Source organism: Polypterus senegalus, chromosome 8, assembly GCF_016835505.1.
Source record: "Polypterus senegalus isolate Bchr_013 chromosome 8, ASM1683550v1, whole genome shotgun sequence".
Lineage (NCBI taxonomy): Eukaryota > Metazoa > Chordata > Cladistia > Polypteriformes > Polypteridae > Polypterus > Polypterus senegalus.
This window is the reverse complement of record NC_053161.1, coordinates 188,237,536-188,259,878: the sequence shown is the minus strand read 5'-3', so window position 1 is coordinate 188,259,878 and position 22,343 is coordinate 188,237,536. Positions and strand designations below refer to the sequence as shown.

Sequence of the window (22,343 nt, the reverse complement as noted above, 5' to 3'; positions counted from 1 at the left end):
TGATGGCGTACCAGGACATGTACTGAGGGATTGCGCAGACCAGCTGGCTGAGATCTTCACCAGAATCTTCAACCAATCCCTCGCACAGTCGACTGTCCCACCCTGCCTCAAGACCTCCACCATAATACCCTTGCCCAAGAAACCTCACATCTCCAGCCTTAACGACTATCGACCAGTGGCACTCACCCCAGTGGCGATGAAGTGTTTTGAGAAGCTGGTCCGTTATCACATTACAGCAGCCCTACCCCGCAGCCTTGACCCCCACCAGTTTGCTTACAGAGCGAACCGATCTACTGAGGATGCCATAGCCATAGCACTCCATGCCGCCGCAACACACTTGGAGAGGTAAGGAAGCTATGTACACATGCTTTTTGTAGATTACAGCTCTGCATTTAATACCATTCTTCCCTGCAAACTGGATGTCAAACTAAAAGACCTGGGGCTTCCTCACAGCACCTGCAGATGGATCAACAGCTTCCTCACTGGCCGCAGACAGAGAGTGAGAGTGGGCCGTCACACATCACCAACCCTAAGCCTCAGCACTGGGTCACCTCAGGGCTGTGTGCTTAGTCCACTGCTCTACTCTCTCTACACACACGACTGCACCCCCGCCCACCAGAGCAACACCATTGTGAAATTTGCAGATGACACTACCGTGGTGGGGCTCATATCTGGGGGAGCCAAGTCTGCCTACAGAGATGAGGTGGAGCAGCAGTCTTCTTGGTGCAAGGATAACAACCTCCTCCTAACCACTAAAAAGACCAAAGAACTCATAATAGACTACAGAAGAAACAAGACAGAAGTCCAACCACTAATCATCAGCGGTGACTGTGTGGAGAGGGTGGCAGACTTCCGGTTCTTGGGAGTCAACATAGAGGAAAGCCTAGCCTGGAGTGTGAACACCTCCGAGCTGCTGAAAAAGACCCAACAGAGACTGTACTTCCTGAGAGTACTCAGGAGGAATAACATCACACAGAGACTGCTGGTGTCCTTCTACAAAGCCTCTATAGAAAGTATCCTAACATACTGCATATGCATATAGTACACTAGCTGCACAGTGGCTCAGAGGAAAGCACTTCAGGGAGTCATCAACGCTGCCCAAAGGATCATCGGCTGCCCTCTCCTCACACTAGAAGATCTACACAGCTCCCGCTGCCTCAAAAAAGCCCATAACATCATAAAGGACACCTCACACCCTGGACACTTCCTATTCGAACTGCTGCCGTCAGGCAAACGGTATAGAGCAGGGGTCCTCAATCGCGGTCCTGGAGAGCCGCAGTGGCTGCAGGTTTTTGCTCCAACCCAGTTGCTTAATAAAAAGCACTTATTGCTAAAGTAACACTTCTGCTTCACTTTAGTGATTTTGAGCCCTTATTGCTTAATTTTGTCTTAAACAGCAATTTTAATTGCTCCTTATTATCAATAACATGCAAATGACAAGAGAGAGCAGCATTTCTCCATTTAGCTTATTTACATTTACACCTGTGTGTATTTATCTGCACTATTGGGTTTAATTAAATACTTGGAAGAAAAACTAAGAGAAAAAAGTGAAGGACTGAGAATTACTCGTCCATTTTAGCCTTCAAATCATTTGCATGATAGAAAGGGAAAAAAAATCTAGGATATGAGAATGACCTGACATAGCAGAGTTAATTTAATTTCATAGCTTGTTAGTGCTTTATTGGAAAGAATTGCTTTCTAATTAAGCAGCCAGATCAGAACAAAAACCTGCAGCCACTGCGGCTCTCCAGGACTGGGATTGAGTACCCCTGGTATAGAGCAATACATGCAAGGACAAATAGACTCAAATATAGTTTTAACCCAACTGCAATAGCACGTCTCAATGCCACTAAAAGCAGATAATGGTCGCATAACAGCTATATGAATTATGCACTGACTTATGCAATTTGCACTACTGAATGTTTGTCTGCAATGTTTGTTTAGATTCACTCGTTTTTTTTATAGATGTGATAATTTGCACTACTGAATGTTTGTTTATAATGTTTGTTTATATTCTACTCGTTTTTTTTATATATGTGATAATGCACTGACCAGAGACATCTTCCAATTTCGTTGTACCTGTGACAATGACAATAAAGATCATTCATTCATTCATTCATTCATTCTTATAAAAATCTATCTATCTATCTATCTATCTATCTATCTATCTATCTATCTATCTATCTATCTATCTATCTATCTATCTATCTATCTGTCTATATGATGATTAATGTACAAATACAATGACCATATAACTGAAGCAAGCAAAATTAGTTTTTTCTGTTACCGAAATGGGCATTCCAATCAATTAGTTTTTGTCTCGACCAGGCTGTCTGTTTATATTTCCGTCTTTAGATTTTAAAAAGTTTTTATCCATACATTTTTCTGACTGTACTCGGAGAAGAAGAGCGAATTCCGTGTCACTGTTGTGCCGGTTTCTTTATCTCCTTTTTTCATAAAGGTAAGGTATCTTTGCAAGATGGTCGTATAAAGTTTTACTTTTGCATCGGTGCTCAAGTCACCATGTTTAAGTGAATTTCATTTGTTTTTCCAGTTCACTTTCTGTAGCACTTAACAGGTTGCTGGAAGCCTTGGCTTTCTGTTGCAACTGAGCCATTTGTTGTATGGCCGCTCTTAATACTAACTCTCCCTTTTGATTTAAAAGGGTTTTTTTATTTTTAACGGTAATGTTTTTATCGCTGAGTTTTTTTACGGCCCAATGATGCTTCTTCAGTAGAGGGTCGAGTGCGTGTGTTACAGGGGGATGTTTTAAACTACCTCATCAGACACAGAGAATCCGATATATTAACTCGGTACTAGTCAGGGCTAATTGAGGATCAGGATTTCACTTTCTTTTTTTTAAATCTGGTACCTCATTTTTTCATCGTGTGCTTTGTTCAGTAAATCTTATTTTTTGGTGGATCAGAACATTTTGCTTAGACTCCACTCATTATTCTCTTTAGGTTTTTAACTGTTATCCCTACATTTGTAAGTTTCAGCAGTCCTTTGAAAATGTTTCTGTGACCGTAGTAAGTAGTAACTTAATCATATTGTGCAAAAATTCAGACTTCTCACTTTTAAAAGCTCTGATCTGAATTTACCAATTCAGCCAATATGTCAGCTTTGGATCCATCTCACCACTGCAACTGGTCCTTCCTCTTTGTAGATTTAGGTTGTAGGTGTTTATTTGTAAAACACTCTGCGTCACTTCAAGTTAAATTAGTTATTCAGCTGTCCATTGGTGTTCCATTTTTGTTATAAATTGTATTTAGCTCACTCTTTATTTACTAAACATTTTATTTGATGATTAGAAATCAGTTATCTTGTTCAGGCTTTAATTTTAAACAGCATTTTCAATAACATGCTATAACCACTTTGGTACTCAGGGTGCTTTGTATATATGTTTTAGAAATTTTGTTAATGCTTAATAATAGAATTTCATTTTACATCAGTTAGGATACCCTGAAAAATCTATCCATCCATCCATTATCCAACCCGCTATATCCTAACTACAGGGTCACGGGGGTCTGCTGAAGCCAATCCCAGCCAACACAGGGCACAAGGCAGGAACAAACCCTGGGCAGGGCGGCAGCCCACAGCAGACCCTGAAAAATAAGAATTATTATAGTATGTTATATGAGCTTATACACTACAGGGGTGATGATAAGGTTTATTTTGGACGTGTTAGGCAAATCAGGAAGGAAAATGTTTTTAGTGAACAGTTACATAATATCTGTTATTTGTGTTAGCACAGTGATTCAAATATTACTAAAACTGTGTGGGTCATTCTTTCTTTTAGGTAGTCCATGCTACATATGGCAACTATCATTGAAAACTGCTTTTCCCCTCTGTTTGTGAAAATCGCCTATTGTTTTAGTAGAATTCAGGGTGAAGGGGATGTAAGTTTGAGGTGCGATTCCAAGAATCAAGAAGTGTCTGCATTCATCTTAAATACGAGCCAAAGGACCAGGGTTTGTGCAGTGATCACGGTCAAGGGCAGAGTTAAGCTAGACATTATTATTCTAAAATGAAACATTGACTAGCCCATATAACAAAGATAAGGAAGTAAAAACTAAAATTTACAAATACTAAGTCACAGAGGAGATTCAAAAACATATTAAGAACGGATCACCAAGGGATCACACCAAGCTCGTTGCACACTATTTCAGAACCAACGTGTTCTGCCGTATATTATCAGCTAAACTGTCATCTATGTAGGCAGTTCCACGGAATTGCAAAGTGTTGGGGAAAAACATTATTTAAGATCTGCTAGTATGAGGCTGATTAACATTAGCCGGCTATTGTTAGAATCTTATCTGGCACTAAAAGAGGGGTTTTTGTTCCTCCTGATTCAGGAAGAACATTAAATATTGGAGTTAGGGATATTAACTAGACTGGTAGTCTTGATTGTAATGGCATTTGACATTTGTGCCAAAATGAAATAAATAAATAAAGGTAATTATGAAGTAAATAATCACATGAAAAAGTGGAGTTATAAAGTTGCTACTACAATTTGAAAATCTGCAATGATGTATAAAAAAGATTGACCGATTGATAGATGACAAAACCAGCATGAAAAGAAACCATTTGAAATAAATAATAAGCTTTTTTGACACGTGCAATCCGGAATAGTCTGAATAGGAACTATGTCTTAAAGAGTTAATTTTTAAATAAAACTTGCAAAGTCAAGTCAAATTTAAAATATTAAATATTAAAACTGAATAAAACACAAAAGTTAACATTTAATGATATCAATTAGTGTTAACTATTATCAAACACTGTGTTCTATTTTAAAAGGTTTATTTATTTATTTAATTTAGTTATAAGCAAAATTATTGGTTGCATTTTGCCTTGAAATTAACAATAGTTTGATAGAGCTTTAAGAATCAGAACGCAAGACAAGTCTCTGCACTTAATAGTAAATGTTGCTGTTTCAGTAGGTCTATTGTGTATCTCTGTTTATTTTAACCTTATGACAAGAAACCCTGGGGTGAGGGAAATATACAACATATTGAAAATGAAAAGTGTCGACATGCTAACTAAAAAAGACGACTCATCTGGATAAGATATTTAAGAATATAGACCTTTGTGCTACCCACATGAGTAAATGGTCTCCACTTAATTGTCAAAATTCCTACGAGGTACTATGGATATTGTAATGGAGAGTGCAAAGGATTCTATAATATTTACTCTGTAAAGGTCAATATGATGGAGATATAGTGCCTGTGTCCACGGTGTTAACCAGTCACAGTACATTATGGTAAAAATTCACCTATTCTTTTTCAGAAGAGATAAGACAAATGCTGCCTGTGTTCTGTATTAACTATTAACAATTACCATACTCCTGATACATTGGGCTTTTTTATGCAGAAGTACATTTCACAGACCTGAATAAAATACATTTTCCACTTGTCAGCTATAACCTTTGGCTTTTGGGTTGTTTTTGAAAACTTGTTTTCCATTCGAAGCTTACAGCTCAACTGAACACCTGGGAGCTTCTGAATCTGAAAATTGTAGGGATCTCTTCTTGTTACAGACTTTCATTGAACTCATGTCTTTACATTTAGCTTGCATTTTTGCAAGTATTTTATAAATTTGAAATCTTTTTGTTCAGTTTAGATTATACTGTAAATGCTTTAAAACAGTATAGAGTAACTGACAATACATTAATGCAGTATAAAACATAAGAATTTAAAAAGAAGTGCGTAATATGAAAGAGAAAATTATTTGAGAGCAGAGGAGTTTAAAAAGAAAGGCAACGCAATATGAAGGAGAAAATAATTTCAGAAAAGCATTCAATCATTGCTTTTGTCCTGTCTTGTGAATCAGTAATATTAAATGCATGTTGATTTTCAATGGCTCTGCTCCACAGTTATAGTTACGTCACTCACTGTATGTTAGATTTATTTTTTACATTATAAATATTTAAAATGGGTGCCAGTGCCTAAGAATTTTCTCATCCAACTCTTTCAATCTAAGTAACAAAGTTAATGCTTTGGAAAGGCTGATATCCCTGTGTGCCTTCCCCTTCAGCCCTTAACCTTGGTGAATCAAGGGCCATATGTCTGTACTCCTACAGCCTACAGTCAGAACTCTAACTAACTGAAAGTGTCCATCGATTTAAAGAACTTTACTTAGAAAATTAGGGCCACCGCCTTTTTGCCAAATGTACAGAAATATCTTAGTTCCAGTACCCCTGCTCTTTCACATGACCTTAATGCATAGGGAGAAGAGGTCTTAAAAAATGTCTCTGCTGTATTGCCTCCTATGTGCAGTAAGTAAAATGAAATGGTCACATCTGGGATAAAAAGATCAAAACAAAAACATATTAATGGTGGCAATTATAAGTTATTTGAATATGAATCACTGACACAGGAAAACATTTTTAAAGCCCCTCACTTAATTCAGGGTTGTAGGGAGCCAAAGCTTATCGCAGCATCATAGGATGTCACTCAGGAACCAGCTCTGGATAAGGTAGCACTCCATTATAGGAGCCACTCACACACACCCACTCCAAACTAGCCAACACTAAGAGAAGGGTCATTTTCTGGTCTGATTACTGTCTTTGTGGAGTTTATACATTGAATTGAGTTTGCATGGGTCTTCTACAGCAACTCTGATATTTTCCACAAAAATAGTCCAGCGTCCAATCTTTTTTTATTATTAATTTTATTGCAATCATTCCATACAAATCAATCAATTTGTACAAAAAGTAGGATTAAGAACAAGTCGACCCCAACCCTGAGAGAGAGAGCAAGGCCAACAGAGTAAAGGCTTGTAAACATACCTAAATTGATGAGTTTGATAAGCCAATAGAGATGAATGGAGAAGAAAAAGAAATACAGAAATAACTGCTTCCTCTGTGCTTTAAAAGCTTACTCTAAAATATTACTGATTAGATCCTGCCATGTTTTGAAAAAAGTCTGCACAGATCCTCTAACTGAGTGTTTGATTTTTTCCAATTTCAAATAATATAACACATCGGTTTCCCACTGACTTAAAAGAGGAGAGTTTGGGTTCTTCCAGTTTATCAGAATAAGTCTGCGTGCCAACAGTGTAGTGAATGCAATCACAATTTGTTTGTCTTTCTCCACTTTAAACCCCTCTGGAAGAACCCCAAACACAGCTGTTAGTGGGTTAGGAGGGATTGTGACTCCAAGGCTGTCTGAGAGGTAATTAAAAATTTTTGTCCAGAATGATGTTAATTTGGTGCAGGCCCAGAACATGTGACCTGTTGAGGCTGGGACTTGGTTGCAGCGTTCGCAGGTTGGATCATGTCCTGGAAACATTTTTGAGAGTTTTAGTCGAGACAGATGTGCTCGATATATAATTTTGAGTTGTATAATTGTGTGCTTTTCGTATATGGAGCTCGAGTGAATTCTCTGCATTGCTACTTTCCACTCCTTTTCTGATATATTAATTGAGAGATCTTTTTCCCAGTGTCCTCTTGGATCTTTGAAAGGGAGGGATTGTAAAATGATTTTATATATTGCTGAGATGGTGTCTGAGTCCTTGAAACTGAGCAATATTTTTTTCCAGCATAGAGGAGGGTACAAGATAAGGAAAATCGGGAAGGTTCTGTTTAACAAAGTTTCTCATTTGAAGATAGTGAAAGAAATGTGTAGCTGGAATGTTAAATTTGGAATGTAATTGTTCATAGGATGCAAAGACGTTGTCTGTTATGTTAGGTAGAATGCCCAGAGGGGACTGGGTGGTCTCATGGTCTGGAATCCCTACAGATTTTATTTTTCTCCAGCCGTCTGGAGTTTTTGTTTTTCTGTCCCCCCTGGCCATTGAACCTTACTCTTATTCGATGTTAATGTTGATTTATTTTTTATAATTATGTCTTTCATTTTTCTATTCTTTAATATGTAAAGCACTTTGAGCTACTGTTTGTATGAAAATGTGCTATATAAATAAATGTTGTTGTTGTTGTTGTATATAAAGATCTCTAAGCAAGTTAATTCCAAATTTTTTCCAGATATTAAAAACTGCATATGTTTGTGAAGGTTGAAAGAGGTGGTTCTCTTGCAGGGGTGCCACAGATAGAAGCTTCTCCGTCTTGAAATGCTTTCTACATTGGTTCCATATTCTAAGTGAGTGAAGCACAATTGGGTTATTAGTATATTGCCGTTAACTTGCATTTATTGGGGCACAAAGCAGGGAATATAAAGAAGTACTGCAGGATTTTATTTCTATTGCGGACCAGGCCTGTGTATGTTCATCTATTTGTGTCCAGGTAGATGGGTTTTCAAAGATATCAAGGACCTCAGTGGAGAAGCTAAATATTTAAGGAAACAAATGACAGAAGTCACAACGACTTTGTAAAAAACTGTAATTGATCTTTCTACTTTTAGCACTCCAATAAATCAAAGAGCTGCTTATTTGCTTTGCTGGAAATCCTAAAAAATGAACTGTGAGTAGGAAGGTGTTTGATCCCACAAACCATACTGATATCACTTACTGTCTGTCACGGCTCAATGACAAGCCATACTGTCGATGATTTGGTTTGTAAATTTAGAAACATTTTGGATTTGTCTGTGAGATCAGAGGTGGTAGTTGTTTGATTGTTGGAATTTGGACAAGCCATTAAATCAGTCAGTGAATATAAAGTTAAATTTAACATGTCACCCTGCGGTGGGCTGATGCCCTGCCCAGGGTTTGTTTCCTGCCTTGCGCACTGTGTCAGCTGGGATTAGCTCCGGCAGACCCCTGTGACTCTTTAATTATGATATAGCAGGTTGGATAATGGATGGATGGAATTTAACATGTGAGACAATGAAGTTGACAGGAGGAATCTGCACTATTTTTATTTTAAAAGGCTGTAACTCCTTAAATCAAAGACAAGCTCAGTAGTCACGAGATGTAAGAAACGTTAGTTGAATTAATCAGTTTTGGGCAATGCATTGGAGCACCTTGAATGGAACAAAACTTAAAAAGAAAACATATACAAATGGGCATTTTAAGGTTCTTTAGCAGACAAAAAACAAATCCAGTTGAAGCAACGAAACTAAGAAAAACCAGCACCACTTTGAATAAAAATGGAAAAGTGCAGAAAAATGAAGTTTCTATTGTGGTTACTGAGGTAGCTGAATATCAAGTTTAAACTAAACTAAAATTAAAGTGCCCCCTTGACGTGAGAGTTTGTGTGATGGGTCCTCATAGTCAAACCCCCCATTAATGACATCTGTTTGCACCTCAAATAAAGACATCATGGCATTAAGTGATTCAGGAGCAGCACAGAATTTTATGAGCTCCTCTTTAGTAAAATGATAAATAAAAACTGCTCATTCACAGTTTAAACCTCAAATGTTGTCTGTAGACGGTGAGCCCTTTTGGAAATCATCAAAGTCCACTTAAGCTACAGAGAAACATTGAATTTGAAACATGAAATTTCTATATGAGGTTATCATCTGTTTCACGCATTCTGTGAGATTTTGCATGGCTACAAAAGGATAATCCCTTTATTTTAATTGGAAACGTCTTTTCTTTCTCATCTCCTTTCTCATCTCAGCATTTCTGTGATACACTCAGCCTTTAGACTTCATGCTATTCTGAATTTGAACATGTCTTTAATAAGCACAAATGTCTGGAATTACCAGCACAACACCAGTACAACTAGTCAACAGAATTATTAGAAGGATGCACCATTACCTAAAGGGAAGGTTTTATGCTTAATCAAAACCTGAGAGTGAAGACCATCTGGAATATTAAAGAAAACAGTATTTACAAAAGGATTCATTAAACCTCACAAGAGTACAATTGGTTAGAAAACCAATAAATAATGGTCTACAGCCATGTAATAATAATGAACTAAATCAAAACACAGGTAAAAATAATGTTCCCCTTCTGCTTATCTCAGTCATATTGAATCAAGTAACTTGTTCTACTAAATTTACTAAACTTAATTGAAGATGTGCTTATAACTTACTCCATATCAAGTAGGAAGATTTAAGGAAATCCATTCCACCAGTGGGCTCAATGTAAAGAGAATAATTAATGTCCTTTGGGTGAGCCAACAACTTAGCAGCCTTTCAGTCATCCATGAAGGACATTTTTAGGGTTATGTTAGGAAATGATGTGTTGGTTTAAGCAGATCATATTTTGATATTCTTGGGAAACATGGAATTACACATCAAAAATGTGAAGGACGTTCTCTCCAGCGGCCTCATGCATTTAGACATGTATTTATACTAAAACATGGTATACAGACAAAAGTGGAAATGTGTGTATGCAGAAAAATTTAAATGCACAAAACCTTGCGTAAGCCAACTTCCGTGCACTTCAGCTCCATAAATCCTGTTCTGCATGAAAAGTAATGCACACCATCCAACCCTGACTTCTCCCAGAATTTTACATATTTTAATAGGCAAATCAATATAAATATCATGCTTCATTCAATGTTTGGTTAAAAGACAATGGCAAAAGCATGTGAAAATTCCACAAAAATGGAGGCAAGAAAAAACATACTATTTGTTGGCTTAAGCAGTGATATAAACAACAAAAGGAAGTTGATTGAGTGACAGAGAAACTCGAAAGTTTAAGTTCAGAAAGATGCACAATGCCCGAAATAAAAAACAAGGGTCAGATATTAGAGTTGCTGGGAAAAGGTGAGTCATAGCCCACCGTCTGAGTGTCAAACGGAAGCGTATTAGGGTACAGAGAAAGAAAAAAAAAGGGGACACAATGGGGAAAAAAAGGTTGAAATGTCCACTTTAATCTCATAGTTTATTTTGACATAAAAGCAGAACTTTGCAAACTTTATCTTAAAATCATTTGTTTAATTTACTAGATACTACAGTGTCTCAGATCCTATTGTAACTAAAGTCGCACGATAAATGCTTTGTATTGTATGTGATGCTCTCTGTGTGTGAAACACTACATGTTTCTTAAATGGGCTTTCTTCAGCATTGACAGGACACAGAATCCATTACATTCATGATATTACAGCTCTCTGAACAATTTAAATACTAAGATGTATACTTGATATCATTTTCATAAGGAAATGCAAAGGTTCAGTGGTAGCAATGAGCTGGCGCCCTGTCCAAAAATTGTTCCTGCATCCAGCAAGATGCTTGCTGTGCCATGCGTGACCCTGAATGGAAAAAAATATTACTGCAGTACTGTCTCTTTCAAACATACCAACCCCTAATTTCAGTCATTCTTTTTCTTTCCCAATGAAACCAATCTCCACACAGTAAGTATCAATACTAATTAACGGCAAAGCCCTCACTCACTGACTGACTGACTCACTCACTCACTGACTCACTCATCACTAATTCTCCAACTTCCTGTGTAGGTAGAAGGCTGAAATTTGGCAGGCTCATTCCTTTCAGCTTACTTACAAAAGTTGGGCAGGTTTCATTTTGAAATTCTACACGTAATGGTCATAACTGGAACGTATTTTCGTCCATATACTGTAATAGACTGCAGATAGTTTTGTTGCCAGGCAGAGGGAATAGACTGCAGCTCGATAGCCATGGGAGGCGGAGTTTCGTATTAAAGCATTTAACCAATCACATTTCAGCCATCATTTGTTGCCAGGCAGAGAGGCTTTCACAATCCGTTGTGCAGGCACTCTAACACAGAATAAATGTCGATTAACCTGTTGCTTCAACCAAACAGATTTTGAGTTGGTATCAGTACGGCTCTCTAGCAGGCGTACGGCAACGTCACCGTATTCAGACCCATTGATTGGATAGAAGCCGATATAAGGGACTCTACGAGGCCAATGAACGCACCGCAAACGCTCCGAGCGAAAGATCGTTGCGCGCACTACGGCCAACTCCATGACAGGATTCTGGACAATATTATTTGCCAGAAACAGACCAGAAAATCTGATGTTTGTCACGCTCCTTGAGCCCCAGAAGTTTCGGGAATACAAGAAAAATTTCACACATGCAGCCTTCTCCAGTTTAACACAAAAGCTACGGAGCGGTTTTTGATCTGTCTCGGCTAAAAACTTGAACTGACTGTAATGTATGCCATGGATGATTTCGACTAAATATAAATTACTTCTATTTAAAATTTAAATAGAACTTGAACAGATACGATAATTCATAATACCCACGCAGCACTAAGTGCACGTAAGAGTGGGAGTCATCCATTTTAACGAGCGGCATATTGCACTGATACGAAATAGCCTGCCCATTTCATTATTTAGTAATGGATAGATAAATTAAGATTTTGTACAAATAATGTTTTTCATTTTTCTTCCTCAATGGATTCTGGCACCCCCCATTCTCGCACCCCAATGGGTGTATATATATATACTAGCAGAATACCCGCGCTTCGCAGCGGAGAAGTAGTGTGTTAAAGAAGGTACGAAAAAGAAAAGGAAAAATTTTAAAAATAACGTAACATGATTGTTAATGTAATTGTTTTGTCATTGATATGAGTGTTGTTCTCATATCTATCTATCTATATATATATATATATATATATATATATCTATCTACAGTATCTATATATATATATATATATATATATATATATATATATATATATGTTGTTCTCATATCTATCTATATATATATATCTCTATCTATCTATATATATATATATATACTTGTGCTTGGCAGCGGAGAAGTAGTGTGTTAAAGAAGGAAAGAGAAAGAAAAGGAAACATTTTGAAAATAACGTAACATGATTGTCAATGTAATTGTTTTGTCACTGTTATGAGTGTCGCTGTGATATACACTGTGTGCACAATTATTAGGCAAGTGAGTATTTTGACCATATCATCATTTTTAATGTGTATATTCCAACTCCAAGCTGTATTAACTTGAATGCTTATTGGATTTAAGCACGTCAGGTGATGTGTATTTGTGTAATGAGGGAGGGTGTGGCCTAAGGAGATCAACACCCTATATCAAGGTGTGCAGAATTATTAGGCAGCTAGTTTTCCTCAGGCAAAATGGGCCAAAAAAGAGATTTAACTGACTCTGAAAAGTCAAAATTGTAAAAAGTCTTTCAGAGGGATGCAGCACTTTTGGAATTGCTAAGATATTGGTGTGTGATCACAGAACCATGAAACATTTTGTTGCAAATAGTCAACAGGGTCGCAAGAAACGTGTTGAGAACAAAAGACGCAAACTAGCTGCCAAAGATTTGAGAAGAATCAAACGTGAAGCTACCAGGAACCCATTATCCTCCAGTACTTTCATATTCCAGAGCTGCAACCTACCTGGAGTGCCCAGAAGTACAAGGTGTTCAGTGCTCAAAGACATGGCCAAGGTAAGGAGGGCTGAAACCCAACTACCACTGAACAAGAAACATAAGTTGAAACGTCAAAACTGGGCCAAGAAATATCTGAAGACAGATTTTTTTCAAAGGTTTTATGGACCGATGAGATGAGAGTGACTCTTGATGGACCAGATGGATGGACCTGTGGATCAGTAATGGGCACAGAGCTCCACTCCAACGTGGAGGTGGGGTACTGGTATGAGCTGGTATTTTTAAAGATGAGCTAGTTGGACCTTTTTGCATTGAAGATGAACTCAAAATCAACTCCCAAACCTACTGCCAGTTTTTCGAAGACACTTTCTTCAAACAGTGATACAGGAAAAAGACCCTGATTTTTATGCAGGCCAATGCTCCATCACTTGCATCGAAGTTCTCCACTGCGTGGCCAGCCAGTAAACGCCTTAAAGATGAAGGAATAATGACATGGCCCCTCTTCCTCATCTGACCTAAACCCTATCGAGAACTTGTGGGCACTTCTTAAACGCTAGATTTACGGGGGAGAAAAACAATACACCTCTCTGAAGAGTGTCTAAGAGGCTGTAGTCACTGCTCCACAAAAAGCTGATCGTCAACAGATCAAGAAACTGACAGACTCCATGAATGGAAAGGCTTATGACTGTTATTGGAAAGAAGGGTGGCTATATTGGTCATTGATTGATTGATTGATTTATTTTTTTGAAATGTCAGAGATGTTTATTTGTAAATTTTGAGGTGTTTGTTTATTATTCTCACTATAACAGATGAAAATAAACAAGTGAGATGGGAAAATTTTCATTTTTCCTTTAGTTGCATAATAAATCTGCACACTAATAGTTGCCTAATAATTGTGCGCATATGTATTCCCCTGATGATGTTCACACTCACATTTCCGTTGTGAAACATTCAGGTTTCAGGTTTATTAACATTTTGGATTGACTGATAGCACTGTGTTTGTTCCATATTAAAATTAATCCTCAAAAATACAACTTGCCTAATAATTCTGCACTCCCTGTATATATATATATATATAGCAAAATACCCGCGCTTCGCAGCGATGTCATGTGTTTAAGAAGTTATGAAAAAGAAAAGTAAACATTTTAAAAATAATGTAACATGATTGTCAAAGTAATTGTTTTGTGTATTTGGCGGCAGTGTCACAAAGTTGTTTCCGGTAGCTGCATCAGAAAATGTACCACGACGTCTGACACGCCTCCTTTTTACTGTTTTCTCACAGCTTGGATTGCTGCTGTCATATACACACACACACACACACACACACATACATACATATATATATATATATATATACACATATATATATATATACACATACATATCTTCATATCTACATATCTATATATACTGTACATATCTACATATACACATATATATATACATACCTATCTACATCATATATACACACACATACATACATACACACACACAAATTATATATGTGTGTATGTATGTATGTATGTATGTATGTATGTATGTATGTGTGTGTGTGTATATATATATATATATATATATATATAATGTAGATAGGGGTGTGTGTGTGTGTATATATATATATATACACATACATACATATATATACACATATATATACTTGTGTGTATGTTTGTATGTGTCTATATGTGTGTGTATAGCTTTGGTCACTGAGTGCAAGGGAAAAATAATAAAATATAGTCTATAAGTTATTAAACAGTAAAACATTAACGTTTTAAGAAGTACAGGTACATTGAGCACTACTGGAGTGGTTGCGGGTAAACTACATTTTAAAGACTGTGTAACACAACAGGTAAGTAACTAACAGCAGCTAAAATATATATGGATCATCTCTCGGTAGTAGATCCCTTTTGAAAGGCGCTACACGACGGCTGTGGTATAGAAATTACATTTTCTATGTGAGCGTTCAAATTTGTGCCTCTGGTAATGTGCCTTACCGGCATTTAAAGAAAATTAGTTTTGTGTCCTCTGCACTGTTAAGAGAGAAAGGCTTTGGTTTGGGATAAAAGGTGTAAAGAAAGGAAAGTTGCCTTTTTCTTTTATATAGTATAGAGAGATGTGTTCGCTGGCGTTATGATCGCCTTTTGGGGACAGTCGCGTGGGTCTTGTGTAGACTGGTGAGACGTCCTGCCATTAATCAGCTGTGATGGCACTGTCAGTCCTCCACTCGTGTGCGTGTCTTCATAATCCGAGGTGATGACCTCATAATCGATATCGTGCAAAGAAAGTGTGAATCGCCTTAATATTATTTTGCCGTGGTGTAGAAAAGGGGTCCCGTGTTTGCACTTGTCTGGGCTATAGCTCAGGGGGAGGATGAAAAAAATTAAAAGTGCTCACTTTGACTTAAGGCAGAAGCGCAGTCAGCGTCTCAAAGGCCGGCACAGCTATGCGCGCGCTGGCTGCTCGACTTTGCTGGGCAGGAGACCACAGTTTTTGCAGACACGTTCATGATATCAAAAGTCTCAGCGCTCTTTGGAGGTCATTCATATATTATATATATAGCAAAATCCCTACCTAGCGGAGAAGTAGTGTGTTAAAGAAGTAATGAAAAGAAAAGGAAACATTTTAATAATAACGTAACATGATTGACATTGTCATGAGTGTTGCTGTCATATATATGCCTGCCTAAATAAGTCACCCTCGCTTTGCTCTTACTTTTTTACCGTTCATTTAATCATGGCTATTGGCGGAAAAATTATAAAATGGAAGGAGGATGGCTTTACCAAAACAATTATTGATGGCGAATCGATTATTCATAAAGCTTGAATTGGTGATGTTTTTCTGTGTTAACCTCATATTTTTCAGACTTCTTCTCAAACTAAGGTGGTGCGAGGGTAAAATGAATCGGGATGCGCTGATCAATGTAATCGTGTACCAGGAAATCATGCATTGACAAAAGCTCCCTTTGCTTGTAATGCAAAGTGTGATTAAATGCATTATTTTTCACGTTATGGAGCACATGCATCGAAGCTTCTCAGCTGTGCTTGTGCTAAGAAAAGGAAAGATTTTAAAAATAACGTAACACGATTGTCAATGTGACCTTTTGTAAGTAGTGCCTGGAGGATTCAGTGTGGAGAAACTCGAGAGATAGCGTGTGTATTAACTTGTGGATTTTTCTGTGAGTATTTGGTGGCAGTCTGACGAAGTTGCTTCGAAGACGCGTAGCTGAGCTCAGCTCAGAGCGAAATGAGGTGGGAGGGGAGATGATGACGTGACTCCCCCACCCGCCTAAACTGTCAATCCCCCACAAACACAGTCTCTCGGAATTTGCATAAGCACACCCCTTCACCTACAATTTTAACTTAGTTACAAAGTGATCAAAACTCGTTTATATCCTGCGTCCTCTCATTAAACTTGTATCCCGCATTACCTGTGGGCATGTGAAACGCCAGCGGTTAGCCTGTCTATGAACTTAATTTAAAGTTTAGGTTTACACCTTTCTTTCTTTCCGAGGCAGCAACACTCATGAATATGGTAGTATATGTCACTCGCTCGCTTCTTATTGTTTTTCGCTGCCTTCTCAATTATATAATGCATGTTTTCTTAAGCGCTTTTTGGAGGTCTTCCTGGTTTTCTACGCACTGCGTTGACAATCAGTTCACGTGATTACGTGGGAGGCGTGATGATGTCACACGAAACTCCGCCCCCCCACGTCATTCCAGCTCAACTCCATTACAGTTAATGGAGAAAAATACCTTCCAGTTATGACCATTAGGCGTAGAATTTCGAAATGAAACCTGCCCAACTTTTGTAAGTAAGCTGTAAGGAATGAGCCTGCCAAATTTCAGCCTTCTACCTACACGGGAAGTTGGAGAATTATTGATGAGTCAGTGAGTGAGTGAGTGAGTGAGTGAGTGAGTGAGTGAGTCAGTGAGTCAGTGAGTCAGTGAGTGAGTGAGTGAGGGTTTTGCCTTTTATTAGTATAGATATATATATATGACAGCAACACTCATAACAGTGACAAAACAATTACATTGACAATCATGTTATGTTATTTTCAAAATGATTCCTTTTCTTTTTCATTACTTCTTTAACACACTACTTCTCCACTGCAAAGCGCGGGTATTTTTCTAGTCTATAATAAATGTAAACTAGCTGTAAGCTTAAAACAGTGATTCTTCAAAACTTTTAAGGAACATTGAAATATCTTTGTAATGTCTAATTATTTCATCTATCTATCCGTCCAGGGTCACGCCAGTCCAAAGAAGCATACAGCACGAGGCAGGAACAATCCCTGAATTTTGATACCATGCCCCCATCTGTTTAATTATTAACAGTATATATTATTTCAATGAAGTTAACAAATTATCTGTAAAATGTAATATATATGCTTTAATGCATTTCATCTTAAAAATGATACCAAGAATACATCCTAGCATTCTAACAGCACATAGTTCAAAGAGGATAGCTCTTGGAAATCTAAATCAACTTAGAAGCCAATTGTCATCATCTGTAAATACGGGCTCTGTTCTATTGAATTGAATTAAATTCCTTTATTGTTTTTGTATGATACAATGAGATTCAATGTGCAATCTTCCATAAACTTATATTCCTATAAAATGATAAAATAACAATAGTAATAATATGATAAAAAATGAAAAAAAAAAACACAATATGAAAGCATAAGTACAATATACATGTACATATAGTGCAGACAGTGCAAATAGTTCACGAAGTGGCTCAGGTTGCATAATATTACAGTTATATTGCAAGTTTACAGTGAGGTAATTGTACTTATAAGTACAAACAGTTCTACTGGGAGAACTTGACAGTCTGATTGAGTGCATTTAAAGCTCTTGAGATGAAACGGTTTCTGAACCTTGAGGTCCATGCAGGAAAGGGTCTGAAGTGATTGCTCAAATGGAGAAGTTCAAATAGACTGTGTGCATGGCTGAGTGGAATCCAAACAGATGCTGGTGTTTTTTCTGATACAGCCTGTGCTATGAATGTCCACTAAGGCTGGAACCTGTATTCAGATAATCTTCTACGCGTTCGACACAAACCGCTGTTGAGCCTTTCCAATCAGCTGCTGTAGAGCTGTGATTCCACAATCAGATATAGTAGGTTAAAATACACTAAGTGGTGCACTGAAAGCGTCAACGTTAAAGCAGCTATGGAAGTTAGAATTTTTTGGTCATTCTGTGCACCATTATATTGTTACAGGTTAATTACAATAAAGTGCCTTCAATTTGTAAATGATACGCAATTAATTTCTGTGCACTTGATAAAGCCTGCATCATAGATGCAAATCTGAAAAAGAAAATGAAATAACACAGAAACAGTGACCCTGGGTGCCGCCAGTTTGCAAAACCGAGCAGAAATCTGCATTCACAAGTAGGGGGGTGCTGCCGTAAAAATGTGCGTGGCTTAATGCAAAGTTTAATTTTTATACATCGCAATGTGAGCGTGGAAACGGGCACATGCAATATTTTTGTGCGCATGCACAGTTTATACACGAGAACCCAGAGCCCTTTGTGAAATTAGAAAAATGTGAATTTCAAAGAGAAAAGTCATCTTTCTTAGGTCTGAAGTGTCACACAAAAGTTTAGCTTTGCACATCAATAAAGTTTCAGCCATCCTGAACTGGAAACCTCCAAAGAGTATTAAAAAATTCAAAAATTTGTCGACTTAGTGAATTTTTATCGTCACTTCATGAACATCTTCAGTTCAGTTAACTCTCCAATTACCAGCCTACTAATAAACTCCTTAACATTTGTGTAAAATCCTGAAGCTCAAGAAGCCTTTGATTGTTTAAAGATTCTCATCTCTTCTGCTCCTGTGCTGAGCCATCCTGACATGTGCTATAATTCACTTAGTGAAGCAGACACATCTGATATAGAAGTGTGTGGGATACTGTCACAGAATATTCCAGACACAAGTCATGTTCATCTTTGGTATATTTATAATGAAAATTTAAAATAATTCTAATACAGTAAAGCACAAACTACTGGCCAGGACATTGTCCCTTAAGGAGTGTCACCATTGCCTTAAAGGTGCTGTGTGTCCTTTTATTATACACACTGATCATAAAAATTTAGAGGATTTAAAAATGTCTAAATAAATAAACAGCACACAAGCTAGATGGACAATATTCGTCAGCAGATTTGATTCCTGCATTACCTGTCACTCAGTTTATAGAAATGGAAAAGCAGATACTTTATTAAGAATTATGATGAAGTGACCAGAATGACAGTAGCACCTTAATGGCCGTGTAGTGACACTCAGAATATTCACATCTTTAGTCGGCCATTTGATCGTCTGCTGCCATTGAGGAACTGAGATGTATGGATTGAAATGAAAAAAGAAGGATTTGTGAGGCCGGGTGTTTGGACCTCTCATCACATCAGCAGGCATCAGCTGAACATGTGTATAAAAACATAAAATGCGCCATATACTCGACTGATTAGACAGTCACTTGGTAGCCTGAACTTATTTTACAAGGAGATGTTTCTTTTAAATGTCCACAAAAACACAAGTATGAGTTACAAACACAAGAGGGCGCCACTTCACACTCTGCAGTACCTCAGTGACACGTCTCCTTCCCAGAATTCCTCTCAGTGTCTCTGGACATGTCACAAATTGTGTGTCACCTATTGGTCACTAAGCCCCTGACTATTTCAGTGCACCTGATCTACAGATCTGTGGCTTATGTCTTGTTTTACTGACCATTGTTGATAGAAAGTAACCTTCACAGAAGACTCACCAGTAATGATGGACACCTGCAGAGCTGTCTGTCTACCTGTGGTCACCTCCTGTGTCACCTTAATGTCCACACTCTTTGAAATTATAATTCTTCTGACTCTCCTCCTGTGACATTTCCTGCTGTTATTGGCTGGCTGCTCATTTCTCCTGCTGCTGTCCACTTGTTCTCCTCTTCCTCTGTTTGTCCTCCTCACACTCCTCTTTCCTGTTCTCTGTTTCATGTCTCCCTTTACTTCTCTTTTCACTTCTCTCTGTTTCTCTCCTTCTCTTGTCTCTCCTTATCTTTGCTGTCCCACTCTGTCTGTTCCTGTCTGTCACCTCAGTCCAGCTCCAGTGTCCCTTCCACTTAGTCCACTGACACTCTGGTCACTTCTTCTGCCCCACTGACTCTCCATCTTATTCTGTTTTAGTGACTTTAAATTAACGTTAGTGAGGAGATCAAGTGACAATGATGCGTTATTTTTCCTGGCTAGGATTTAGATGTCACTTTTTGCTTATTTTGTTTAATTTTATGTTTTAAATGTTGGTTCTTTAGTTTCTATATGTTTTACAGATTGTTTGCTATGCTCCATGTGCTTTGTGAGTTGTCCCCAAAGATGCAGGGCTACCTGCCCATCACCGTCAAGGGAGAAGATTGAGGACAACCTGCAGTCCCCTACTGTTAATTGTGAATGTACTTGTTCTGTCATGATTCTAGTTGCATTTGTGACTTTCTTATGCTGTCGTGTTTTTTTTTTTTTTTTAAACCATTCTTGGGTTTTGGTTATTATGACATTGATGGCCTCAAATTCCCTTTGTTGTTTGAAGCAACTCCTTTTGTGCTCTTTGGAGTTTATTTTGTACCTTAGGACATTCTTTGTGAAAATAAACCTTTGTATTTATAAAGATTCTTCATTTCTCTTATGGTGACTACTTGTGGGATTTGTGGTTCCCTCCTCTGGTGGGCATTTTGATTTGTGTTATTTTGGACTTACATGTTTGGGGACTCTCTATTTTATAACCAAAGGATGTGGACAAAGACAAGACCAAAATAAAGAATGAACAACATGAAACTAAAGGCTGAACAGAATCGACAACGAGAAGAGGAAAGAGACCACTGTGGGCCAGGGCCTCAGGGTCACAATGCTGTCTTTAAGAATTTAACAATTAAAGAGAAGTCTGCAGCTGAGCCCTTGTCACATGCATCTGTCTGTCCACGTGTGACACTGATGTCTGTCCTGATTAAAAACAATGTTTATATGGTGAGTGTGGAACATAAAGAGCCATAAAGCCAGAAAAAATGAAATTCAACAAACATAGACACACACACACACACACACACACACACACACACACACACACACACACATGCACACACACTCACACACACTCACACACACTCTTGTTGTTCACTTACTTCAGTGTCTCTAATTTGCAGTTTTCACTCCTCAGCCCCTCACACAGATGATTCACTCCTGAATCCCCCAGGTTGCTGTTGAAGCTCAGGTCCAGTTCCGTCAGTCGTGAGTATGGAGAAGAAAGAGCTGAGGAGAAAGCTGAGCAGCATGTGGAGGTGAGACCACATGTGTCAAAACTGTGAAGATAAAGAGAGAGAAGAGAGGACATGTGGACAGACATGGGGTCTCAATAAGTGACATGATGGCCACAAGCAGAGCTGGATGCTCAGATGTGTCTCTGAGCAGCAGGCTGCTGCTAGCATTTGAACTGAAACACAATTTGAACTCAACATCAATGCTGCCCTTTAAGGCGCTATATACCTGAAGCATCTTCTGTCTGTCAGGTTACCCAGAGTGATGAGAAGACATCAGCTGTCACACTGGACAGGAGTGTCACATAGCAGGACTGACCTTGTCCTTTACTTATTTTTGCATTATAAAGACTCAATTTGACTCCTGTTAATATTTTAAAGGATGTCAGGATCAGTCTTTTTTGAAGTGGTGCAGATCTACAAATACTGTACCTTAGGGTCTACATAAGCAACAAACTGGACTGCAAGTTTAGAGCATTCGCTTTTTTATTGTCTGTATCTTTTAATTCCCCTTTACTATTTCTGATGCACTTGACCTCCTCCTTGACTGATCTTTTACTACTAAAATACTGAAAGAATCTCTTAGGTCTTCTGTCGCCTTATCTACTATATTTCTCTCTAACTGTCTTTAACCACCCTTCCTTCTTCATGGCTGCCCTCATGTTCTCATACATCCTACAGTTCAATTTGAATTATTAATCTAACAAGCCTTACATACCTGTTCTTTCCTTTGTAGCTTCTTCTTAAACTGTTTATTGACCCACTACAGAGTTTTTAAAATTTTGTAGTAAGTCCAAATTTTGTATGTATCTGTCTTGCATTAAATATAAAACAATTTTAAACCTGTTCCACTGCTCCTCGACTGTCTCCATACTTAAAA

The 22,343-nt window shown here is 37.9% G+C and overlaps 1 protein-coding gene across 1 annotated transcript in view; it reads right to left on the bottom strand.

Annotated features, from left to right (window-relative positions):
* The window catches only part of LOC120534772 (NACHT, LRR and PYD domains-containing protein 3-like), a 139,032-nt gene that overhangs the window by 64,215 nt on the left and 52,474 nt on the right, over nt 1-22,343 (bottom strand). Inside the window, exon 8 of the mRNA XM_039762352.1 lies at nt 21,332-21,557. Within this exon, the coding sequence (XP_039618286.1) occupies nt 21,332-21,557 (226 nt within the window). The remainder of the gene's footprint in view (nt 1-21,331; nt 21,558-22,343) is intronic.